The 12,303-nt window shown below is 49.2% G+C and overlaps 1 protein-coding gene across 1 annotated transcript in view; it reads right to left on the bottom strand.

The window, feature by feature from the left end:
• The window catches only part of LOC126419576 (uncharacterized), a 51,029-nt gene extending 39,320 nt beyond the window's left edge, over positions 1 to 11,709 (bottom strand). The window contains exon 1 of the mRNA XM_050086763.1: positions 11,627 to 11,709. Within this exon, the coding sequence (XP_049942720.1) occupies positions 11,627 to 11,709 (83 nt within the window). The remainder of the gene's footprint in view (positions 1 to 11,626) is intronic.
• Positions 11,710 to 12,303: the final 594 nt, after the last annotated feature.

Genomic DNA, 12,303 nt, shown 5'->3' with positions numbered 1-12,303 from the left:
TATAGGAGCACCCATTTTATTACATATTCGTGTAGTACGTGAAGAAATATGAATGTTTTATTTGGACCACTTTTTTGTCTTTGTGATAGATGGCGCTGTAATAGTCACAAACGTATAAGTACGTGGTATCACGTAACATCCCGCCAGTGCGGACGGTATATGCTTTGTGATACTTTACCAGTGTTAAAATGGGCCGTTTACCAATTGCGGATAAGGTCGATATCGATGTATGGCTATTGTGAACGAAATGTTCAACGGGCGTGTGCTATGTATGCTGCTCGGTATCCTGGACGACATCATCCACGTGTTCGGAACGTTCGCCGGATAGTTACGTTATTTAAGGAAACAGGAAGTGTTCAGCCACATGTGAAACGTCAACCACGAACTGCAACAAATGATCATGCCCAAGTAGGTGTTTTAGCTGCTGTCGCGGCTAATCCGCATATCAGTAGCAGACAAATTGCGCGAGAATCGGGAATCTCAGAAACGTCGGTGTTGAGAATGCTACATCAACATCGATTGCACCTGTATCATATTGCTATGCACCAGGAATTGCATGGCGACGACTTTGAACGTCGTGTACAGTTCTGCCACTGGGCACAAGAGACATCACGGGACGATGACAGATTTTTTTGCACGCTTTCTATTTAGCGACGATGCGTCATTCATAAACAGCGGTAACGTAAACCATCATAACATGCACTATTGGGCAACGTAAAATCTACGATGGCTGTGACAAGTGGAACATCAATTACCTTGCCGGTTAATGTATGATGCAGCATTATGGGAGGAAGGATAATCGGCCCCCATTTTTCCGATGGCAATCTAAATGGTGCAATGTATGTTGATTTCGTACCTAATGTTCTACCTATGTTACTACAAGATGTTTCACTGCATGACAAAATGGCGATGTACTTCCAACATGATGGATGTCCGGCACACAGCTCGCGTGTGGTTGAAGAGGTATTGAATAGCATATTTCATAACAGGTGGATTGGTCGTCGCACGTTCACCGGATCCTACGTCCCAGGGTTTCTTTCTGTGGGGAAAGTTGAAGAATATTTACCATCGTGATCCACCGACAACACCTGACAACATGAGTCAGCGCATTGTCAATGCAAGTGCGAACATTACGGAAGGCGAACTACTAGCTGTTGAGAGGAATGTCGTTACACGTATTGCCAAATGCATTGAGGTTGACGGACATCATTTTGAGCATTTATTGCATTAATGTGGTACTTACAGGTAATCAAGCTCTAACAGCATGCGTTCTCAGAAATGGTAAGTTCACAAAAGTATGTATCAAACAGGAACAACCAAAATAAAATGTTCAAACGTACCTACGTTCTGTATTGTAATTTAAAAAACGTACCTCTTACCATCTGTTCGTCTAAAACTATGAGCCATGTGTTTGTGACTATTACAGTGCCATCTATCAGAAAGAAAAAAATGTGGTCCAACTAAAGCATTCATATTTCTTTACGTACTACACGAATATGTAATAAATTATTAGGGTTCCATTTTTAAAAAACGCGGTTGATAGCCGTTTGACGTATGGCAGCGCCATCTAGCGGGCCAACCATAGCGCCATCTAGTTTCCCACTTCAAGCTAGACAAGTTTCGATCTTTGTAGTCTTTTCGTTTGACGCTTATTTCGTGAGATATTTGGCGCAGTCACGATCAATGGACCTCCCTGTATATATAAATTGGTAGCGTACATACCATACGAACAGTTATGGCTTAGAATATAGAGGAAAAGATATGTCACATGTTGATTAAACTATTAATTAGTTTCGGGGAGCACGCCGTGAGTTATCATGAATTAGGTAATTTGGTAGGCTATCGAAGCGTCTGGGCTAGAAATTATAGTGGATAAGTACCCTGAAATGGGCCCATCTTGCGTTAACAACGTAGACAGGAGGAGCCTTGCACAGGATGGATTGGCATGGAAAGCTGCCGCAGGCGAGTATCCTAACTGATGTTTGCGATATGACGTGACTAGTACATCGTGCAGCTATCTTCATCTATGGCCTTCTTAATTCAATTTGTTGGGTGCAGAGAAGAGATTACACTGCGTTACCTCTTAACGTTAAGAACGCACTGTTCTGCTCAAAAGTATACGAATTACCTGAATTCGGTGTCACCTGATTGCATGCACCCCACATAACGTAAACTATTTTGGAGTTCCTCCATAGTCATTTCGATACTGTCGCTTAACTATACAGAATGGTAGCTATACAAAAAGTGACCTCTAGAAAACACTGTTCTATAAGGCAATTAACTCCAGGTGTAAATAAATAGCACAATACTATGGGCATCAGGGGACATCTGAGTAAATCCTTAACCCTCATACACTCAAATTTATTACTATAATTGACATTTCTTTTACCACTCTCATTAGTCTGTGACGTAAATAATGTCCGAATCTCTGACATATCAATTATTCCATAATCCTTACCCAAAAGTGCTTGCGAGTAACTGATTTGCAAGGATATCTGTACTCCCAAATATCTATGATTACCATCTCTTGCTGTCTAAAACGTTTCCGAACCACGTATGAGCCGTTGTTCACTAAGCGAGTGCTTTTGCATCAACTGAATAATGAGCTAAGTACCCATCAAAATCGGAAGCCCTGTCGAAACTTGCCGGCCGGAGTGGCCGAGAGCTTCTAGACGCTTCAGTCCGGAACCGCGGGACCGCTACGGTCGCAGGTTCGAATCCTGCCTCAGGCATGTTGTGTGTGATGTCCTTAGGTTCTAGGGGACTGATGACCTCAGAGCCATTTGAACCATGGTTTTTTGTTTTTGAACCTGTCGAAACTTCATCATCAACAACGTATCACTAGTGATTACATTATCTTCATGTTTGCACATTGGTCTGTATGTAGTTCGAAAACCACTTTTTATGCAACACGAGGTTACACTGAAAGTAAAAGTTATAAATAGGAATGTTTCTGTGTGAACCGTAAATTTACTATCAAAATCTTTTCTTAAAGAATTTACTTTATTCACTAGCGATTCATCAGGAACATTAACACATTTAATCACACTAGGTGAGCGTGGAAGTAGTTGTCAGGAACTAACTGATGGAAAATGATATTACCTTTAGCAAATGTGAATTTTATTCCTAAAAGCTTTTTCAAAAACAGCAGAAAAGCACCCATGAAATATCAAGTTCCAATTTTATTTAGAGGCAGAAAGAACAATATTAACAGCATGAGCCTTCGGGCTGAGAACCTGGCCTGCTCCCTTTCAACATAGACGTAGTCATGACCGCTCACAACAACCTCTGAAAGAGTACACTGGTGCAAATCTGCAACACACCAGATTACTTTAAACAAAAAAAATTTTAAGAATTCACACAAACACTTAAACTATGCACTCCGTAGGAGGGATGGAAATGGTACAACACTCAAATTATTTGCACCGAAAGTGAAATTTTTTTTAAACGACTCTTACAGTGAAAGGGTGACAACCTTATAACATAAAATGATTATTTAAATAAAACCAATAAAATGTAGACTTACACAAAATGTACAACATGCTCTACATTACACACATGCCACCTCGAAAGATGATAGGCAAGATAAAAACATATATCAAGAATTCGGCCTTTAAGCAATAAATTCGTTAGTACCGAATCTGACAAACATGACAGAGGCAGCTATTAACGCATGGCAGATTGACAGGGGCTGGGGGGGGGGGGGGGGGATAGGGTTTACTGAACAACCCAAAACGCAGATTGCTCTTAACGTCCCCAATTCCAAAAGGGAAAGACGGACCACTCTATTCACAAATAACCACCTTCCCCCAGGTGGGCATACGGAGAAGAATGGTGGGACGACCCAAAAACAAGCGGCTGGTGACCTCACCAAGGAAACAAATAGATTTAACAAGTAAATGAAACAACATATCTCCAATCACTTAATTTCTAATAAACTGCGATTTCTGGCGAAGACCTGGCGCAGAACCCCCCAACGCTCTCCCGAACCGTCCGATGCCAGCCGTTTCCATGGCCGCAGGAAGGCGCGCGGATCTCCTGTCTCACGGCATCGCAGCTCGCCCCGGCCAGCTGGATGTCGTGGTTTCGCTCCTGTTGCCCTCGTGTGAACCGCGATTTTTTTTGTTCTTTATTGTATTTCAATTCCCCATCGGGGCGGGCTGGCAGCAGCATATGTGCTGCTCTTCAGCCGAAAGACATAGAACAAACAATAGAAGACATTTAAAAATAACAAATGGGAGAATATGGTGAACATAGATATAATAAAGGGGGGAACATCATGGAAGGCAATAGACAAAAAAACGGGGTGACCGTAAAATGGAGATAAGAAAACTGAAAACTGTTTAAAAGTAGCGCACACAAAAAGCCACACACTGCAACAATTAAAAGAACACAAGGCACAGTATGACTGGAGCATAAAAGGTATCGACGGATGGCGTAAAATCACACCTCTTGACACACAGGAGAAACAGCACTAAGCACAACACTGATGTGGCACACTGACGATGATCAAAACAGAGGATCTGCCAGGCGCAAGGAGATGAGGGAGACTGGAAGAAAGGAGGGAGGGGAAGAGATGGGGGAGTTGAGCGGGGGGTGCGCTGAAGAGGGCCAGGTAGGGAGGGATGTGGAAAGGAAAGAGGCCAGTATGGGGTGCAGGGTCTCAGGGGAGGGGGGGGGGAAGGAGGAAAATCCGCTCTGGGAGAAGGAGGGAAGAGGAAAAAAGGGGGCCCTGGGGAGGGGGGGAACAAGGCCAGGTTATAGTTGGAAGGTAGGGTAGCTGTCATGCGAAGTTCGTCATCCAGGATGGGGAGGCATTGGAAATTGCCCTGGTGAAGGAGATGGAGGGTGTGGAGGTGGAGAGAGGGAGGGATACAGCTATAGAGGTGCAGCAACGAGCGGGGGGTGGAGAGGAAGGAGGAAACCAGAGGGTGGGGGTATCAAGCCTGCGGACAATGTAAAGGATGCGGAGATGTTGGAGGAACAGGAGGAGGTGGGGGAAGGGGATCAGTTCATACAGGAGCCGTGTGGGGGAAGGAAGGCGGATACGGAAGGCCAGGCGGAGCGCATGGCGTTCAAGGATTTGGAGGGCCTTGTAAAAGCGGGTGGGGGTGGAGATCCAGGCAACGCTGGCATAACAGAGGATAGGATGGATGAGGGATTTGTAGGTGTGGCGGATGGTAGAAGGATGCAATCCCCATATCCGGCCAGACAGGAGTTTCAGAAGGCGGAGGCTGGTACGGGCTTTCTGCTGGACGGTCTGGAGATGAGGGGTCCAGGTGAGGTGTCGGTCGAGGGTGAGGCCAAGGTATTTCAGGGTGGGGGTGAGCTGGATGGGACGACCATAAAGGGTGAGGTAGAAATCATGGAGGCGAAAGGAGTGAGTGATGCGGCCTATGATGATTGCCTGGGTTTTGGAGGGGTTGAGACGGAGGAACCACTGGTTACACCAAGTGGTGAACTGGTTGAGGTGGGTTTGGAGGGCACGTTGAGACCGTTGAAGGATAGGATAGAGAGCCAGGAAGGCGGTGTCATCAGCATACTGGAGAAGGTGGACTGGGGGGGGGGTGGCTTGGGCATATCAGCTGTATACAAGAGATAAAGGAGAGGGGAGAGGACAGAACCCTGGGGGACGCCAGCTGTGGGATAAAAGATACGGGAGTTGGTGTTGTGGAGGGTGACATAGGAAGGACGGTGCGAGAGGAAGGAAGCGACCAGACAGACAAAATTGATAGGCAGGGCGTAGGTTTGGAGTTTAAAGAGGAGACCAGGATGCCATACACGGTCATAGGCATTTTGGAGGTCAAGGGAAACAAAATTGGCAGAGCGACGGGAGTTGAGCTGGAGGGACAGAAGGTGAACAAGGTTGAGGAGTTGGTCTTCAGCAGAGAAGGAGGGTTGGAAGCCACACTGGGTAAGGGGGAGGAGGTGGTTTTGAGCAAGGTGCTGATGGATACAGTGGGAGAGGATGGATTCAAGGACCTTACAGAAGATGGAGGTGAGGCAGATGGGACGATTGGAAGAGGTTGCAGAAGGGGGTTTGTTGGGTTTGAGGAATAAGAGGACGCGGGAGGTCTTCCACAGGTCCGGGTAGAAGTCAGTAGAGAGGATGACATTATAGAGATGGGCGAGGATAGTCAGGAAAGAATAGGGGCTTTCTCGAAGGTGACAGTAGGTGACACAGTCGTGACCAGAGGCCGTGTTGCGGAGGATAAGTTTAATGTCTTGTGCTGTGATGGGAGTGTTTATGTTGGAGGGGGGCAACTGCCCCAAGTACTGGAGACTAGGAGCAAGTGGAGCGACTGAGGTATCGCCACGTTCCATGATGGTGGGGAAAAGAGAATAATCAAAGTGGGGATCATCGGGGATGGAGAAGACCTCAGAAAGGTGGTAAGCAAAGTGGTTGGCCTTACTGAGGTTGTCAGGAAGGGGGCTATCGTTATGGAGAAGGAGGTAGTGGGGAGTGGAAAGGGAACCAGTAAGGCGATAGAAGGCGGACCAGTACTTGGAGGAGTTGGTAGGGAGTGTAGCGTTGAGTTGTGTGAGGTCTGGCGCCAGTCTCAGCGTTTCGTTGCTGTAAAAAGGTCCTGTACGTATCGTTGTATTTGCCGGTGGCGTTGGAGTGTATCCCTGTCACGAGTGCGCAGGAAGGAGCGATAGAGGCGGCGGGATTCATGGAGGAGGAGGACAGCCCGCAGGGGGAGAGTGGGACGGTGTGGGTGGATGGTTTTAATAGGAACATGGGCCTCCACAGCGTCAGTAATTACCTTCTGAAGGAAGGACGAGGCGTGGATGATGTCGTCAGGATGGCGATAGGTAAGAGGGTGGCTTTCGACCTGGGTGGAGATGGAGTCCCAGTAGGCATCCCAGTTAGCACAGTGATAGTCATGGATGACCTTGGGAGGGGGCGCAGAGTGCGGAGCCGGAGGGGAGCTGTGATCAGACGTTATGGTGAGAAGGACAAGGAGGGGATCACTACCTGTGGGGTCAAGGACGGCGACGGTGATACGCCCAAGGAGGTTGGTGGAGGCAATGACAACATTGGGGGTGGTGTCACTTTCGGGTCGGGTGTGCTGGGGAAGGGGAATAAGGTCACCTTGGATTGTGGAGAGGAACTGATGCCACCGCCGAAGGGCAGCAGGAGTGCGGCTATGTATGTTGAGGTCAGCGGCAATCACATAGGTGGAGAAGGGGCAGTCAATGTGCGAGATGAAGTCATTAGGAAGAGGAGCAGTGGAACGAACGTAGATGGTGGAACATGTAATGGTGAGGGAGGGAAAGAAAACGCTAAGGATAAGGTGTTCAGTGGGGTCATTGAGGACAGGTTGTGGCCGGACGGGGATATGCTTAAGGTGGCCAATCGCGACTCCACCCTGTGCACGAGGACCAGGAGCGTCAGTGCGGTGGAGGATATAGGGAGAGGTGCGGATAGAATGGTGGGGCTGGAGAAAGGTTTCGTTCAAGAGGAAGTTGTCGACCTGGTGGAGGGAGAGGGTGTGCATGAGGAGATATTTGTTGGAGCGGAAGGAGCAAATGTTCTGGAAGAGGATGTGATACTCGTGCAGCGCCATGACTGGAAGGAGGGGGGGAAGAGAGGGAAGGGAAGAGACTTAAACTAGGGTGTTGAGGCGGGTGAAGGTGAAGTGGGCTTGGTTGTGGGAGTAGGTGGCGAATGTGGGCAGGTGGAAAATGGAGCGAGCAGCAAGGGAGATTTGTTGGAAGGTGTGGGGGCGCTGAAAAGGGTGAATGTTTTGGAGTACAATGGTAAGGAACCGGATGATGTCCTCGGCCGTGGGGGGTGGACAGAGGGAATTGTTGGGATGGACAGGGGGATCGACGGGACGAACTGGGACTGTAAGCTCGGGGGTGGCTGGAGGGGGTTTAGCTTTACACTTGTGTTAGTAGGTGGGATGGGGGCCATCGCCGGTATTATAGGAAGGAGGAGCAGCGAGGCTGGGCAGTTCTTAAGAAAGTGGGAGGCCTTGCAATTGGGACAGGTGGGGGGGTTTCTGCTGTTGGGAGTCAGGTGGTCATTGTACATTGCACCGCTGGCAACAGTAGGATTGGGGTGGGGATTTGGAGGATTCGACAGGGTGGCGACGGTGGTATATCAGGGCACCCTGGGTGAGGAGATGGTCAATGGATGGGGCGGACTCAGAGAACACCCACATGAGGTAGGTGGGACCAGAGGCATTGTGGATACGGCAGGCAGAGCGGATTTCCAAGTCCGGGTGGGAATTCAGTTCTGCCAACACTTCATCCTCTTTGATCACCGGGCAGAGCTTGGTTATCACAGCGGTGTAGGTGGGCGGGGGACGGGGAGGCTGGGGCTTACAAGGAGTGGAAATGGAAAGGAAGGGTGTCAGAGAGGCGTGGGGGCCAAACATAACTCGTGGGAGTTTTCGCAGGAGGTCTGTGTGAAAGGATGGGGACGGGGACTTGATAAGGACTGAGTCCCTGCAGGGTATGAGTTGGGAAATGGGAGCGCCAGGTAAGTACTTTCGTATCTCCATGGTGAGGATACGAGCGTCGAGGAACTTAGGATCGGGAGTTGACAGGCTAAAGGTGTGGAGGGTGGGGGCCGAGGCATGGGTGGCAGGAGGAGGGGTGGTGTCCATGGAGACGGCAGGGGGAGGGGGAGGTGGTGTTGACTTTTGTAGGAAGTGGCAGGAGCAGAGTCGGTAATGACGCGTTTTTGGGGTTTTTTGGAGACTGGAGGCTGGGAGGAGGGGAGAGGAACGAGGAGGAGAGGGAGGTGGCGGGTGGCAGATCCCTGTGGCGTAGTGGAGGCGCCGGGAGAAGCAGCCGGGTTCGTGGTGGCGATGGTGGCTCGGCGCGACGTGATGCGTGCGGGAGATGCAGATGAAGAAGTGATGGGGTGGGTGAGAGAGCGGAATCCGACCACCTGAGGGACGTCAGCAGAGGCGGCAATAGAAGCGTACGTGAGGGTGGGGGTAGTAGTGGGAGCTGTTGAGGGTGTGGAGGCTGGAGGAAGGGTGTAGAGGTGTGGGTATACAGCAGGGGTGGAGATAGGGGGTTGGGTAAGTGTGGGAAGGGGAGGGCAGGTGGAAGGAGGGAGGCCAGGGGCGGCACTCCAGGAACTGATTGTGGGAGAGGGGGAGGGGGAGGGGGAGGTGTAGATGACAGTTGAGGTAGTAGTACTCATTGCAGACGAACGGCGACGGACAGACGGACGGGCAGCGAGCAGCGGCGGCGTCGGCGGCGGCGGCGGCGGCGGTGGCGATGGTCGGCGACGAACAGACGGACGGACAGCGGACAGCAGAGGCGGCGGCGGCGGCGGCGGCAGCGGCTACGGCGACGGCGATGGACAGCGAGCAAGCAGGCGGACGGACGAACAGCTACAGCAGCAAGCGGCGGGCGGGCGGAGAGACAGACAGACAGACAGACAGACACAATCTTCGAAGACGGAGATTCCACCATGAGAGTAGCCCAGGCTTTGGAATCTGACGCTTTCGAAGGAAGGGATCCAACCCTCTAGATGGTGAACCGCGAAGCCAGTACCCCTTTTTATACGGCGCTGCCCACTGGACTCACGTGGGGACCTCACTTGCGCCGACGCTCAAGGCGGACAAGTCTTCTCGTGTCTCAGTGCGCGACCGACCAACCGACCGATCCAACCGCCAATGACCGTTGCCCGAGCAGCTCGAGCAGACTGGCGGCGTAATGCGCAGACTCAGGTGCAGGAACTCAGCAACGACTGGGCTACCACTAGCTGAGTTCTGTTACTGACGGAGTGGCAAGACTCTCATTTTCTGGCTTTAAAGTTTGATCCAAACGACAGACGTAATAGCACTCCGACGACAGACAGACAGTAAGTGCCGCACTAATGTAAACGAGAGACAGACCAGCAACTGGTGACGCGAGACTGACCTAGCCTCACTCCGACTGACCACCCTGCCGAGCTGATAGCGCCCCTTAAAAGCACGTGAACAGGCAACCTTTCCACTTTCCGACGAGAGGGAGACGCTAAGGCTGCGATTACCACAGCGGCGTCACCGCCAGAAACGGAGGGCGACTGCTTCACACAACGCGCTGCGGCGCACTCTTCAAAACAGCAATTTTTTACCATGGCTCACTGTGCTTATGTTTGAACTTTAAATAGCATGTCGAACTGTTTTCTTCTGCGTTAAGACAGAGGCCCAGTACTAACAAAGTAATAAATTCGTGCCTCACCGAGATCAGATCACGGCCTGATCGTCATTTCTGGCTAGTTTCCGAGGGACGCATCATAATGCATTTTTAACCAGTATTAGGTAGAAAAACTGAACTTTAAATTACATGACAAAAATTACTGTGTTGGATCGGGACAACTGTCGAGAAACTGTTGTCCCTGGTAACAGTCCACGAAAGATGTTAAATGTGGTTTCATTTCCAAACAACAAACATGAAATGACGTGTTGTAGGCGTTGCATGGCAAGTCGAACCCAGCAGGTTCAGTCTGATTCCAGATATCGAATTTTCTCAGCAGTAGGATGCTGCTTGGATCTACAGTGATGAGGAAATTAGTAATGTCTACTTTCCCCAGATTCGAAACCGGCACCGTGTCTTCGTTGTTTTCTAAGCAAGAGTGGATACAAAATACATATTTCTTTCACCAGAAGCGAGAAGTGCTCTTGTTTAAACTATAAGTGACATGACGAAGAGTACAGTGATTATTGGGAATCGAGCCCAACACATATCGTCGTTGACAACACACCAAAGTATCGTAACTATCGAATTATTTTCCCTATTATCTAGCAGTGACATGTGTGACTCTCTAACGATGTGACGAAAATATCTCTTTCTGTCTGGGGGTCGAAACGGTCACATACTGTCATTGTATGCTAGGAGAGCTCATGCTCAATCCTGAAATAAATTATGAAAATTTCAGTGTTGAACCAAAATTCCGACCCTAACCAGTGGAGAACTTTCAATGCGTCGAACCAAACAACGAATTGATGGCACTATGTCATCACGAACAGATCAAATCTCGTGAAACCAGAACCAATGTATTTAATATCTCAAGCTGAAATAAATCATAGAATACATGTACCTTATACGGCGGTGGGTTCATTAACTGCAATGAAGGTACTGGTGTAAGAAAGGTTACCGGTCTCTAACGCCTCTAACATGCTCCAACGTAACCTGTAGTCAGTAGCGAAGGGACATCACGTGTTAATCGCTCTAAGTCACATCCAGTCTGGAGTAGAAAGTGCGCTATCTAAAGGGACGAAATGAAATTTCAAGAACTTGATGTTACACGTCGAATGCCATATCCCGAAGCGAAGGCTGTTTGAATCCACACAGCCCCCATTGTTCACTACCTCATTTCTATCAACTGCGAAAGAGCCCGTAGGCAGTCTAACGACACAAACGGAAGTTACAACTGTCACTGCCAATACGTGCTCCTATTGCTGCACATGGCAACAATCTGGCTCTGGTAACACTGCGCTTGCCAGAGATTCAGTTACACAAACTTCTCAGACTGACAATGTGGAGCCACTAGCCACAGCAGCAACTGTCCCACCGGCACTGACTGGTACACTCATTCAGGGATCTTCCCCTGACTCAGTTTAACAAGGGAAAGCCGCCACAAAGACCAAGTCAAAGTCCAGTTGCACAGTACCTAAAGAACCGGCAGTGGAACTGGTTGCTACTGCTACTGTTGACGATTTGGCTGTGGATGTGGTTCCAATCGTCGATCCACATGGCCCTACTAGTCCACCACCAATGACCTCGCTTCCCTGTCAAGGTGCAAAGAGAAAGGGTAGACAAGCTTTCACAGTAGGTAATAGACATCCTGCAGTGGAATTAAAATGGATTCAGAGTTTCTGTGGATGAACTAAAGTTCCTCACACGGACCAGACCAGTGTGTGCGTGTGTTTATGTTATGGCTGTGTGCGTGCGAGTGTGTGTGTGTTTGCGTGTGTGCGTTTCTTCAGGAAATACATTTCAAGGAATCAGATACCCCTATGTTTTGGGGTTATCGTCTATATCAAAAAGATATAGCAGGTAAAATTGTCCAGAAAATGCACGACGGACATGGACGAATTGCACTGCGCTGTTCATTGCTGCGAAGGTCTGTCACGCGTCTTTGGTAGGAAGAGCGGCTGGGCGTAACGGAAAATAAGTAGCGATCAATAGAAGAGACTGTGAGGCCATGGTGCAGCTCCTCCCGACCAATTAGAATTGATGAAGTCTTTTTAATGCGACTTCGAATGGCGCACAGCCTCTTGTCCCATTGCTTACTTGTCAGACGTTAAGAACCGCCTGCTTGTGATGCATGTGGTGAGCTGATTGCAG

This window comes from Schistocerca serialis, chromosome 9 (genome assembly GCF_023864345.2).
Source record: "Schistocerca serialis cubense isolate TAMUIC-IGC-003099 chromosome 9, iqSchSeri2.2, whole genome shotgun sequence".
NCBI lineage: Eukaryota > Metazoa > Arthropoda > Insecta > Orthoptera > Acrididae > Schistocerca > Schistocerca serialis.
This window is presented reverse-complemented; position numbering and strand designations above follow the sequence as displayed.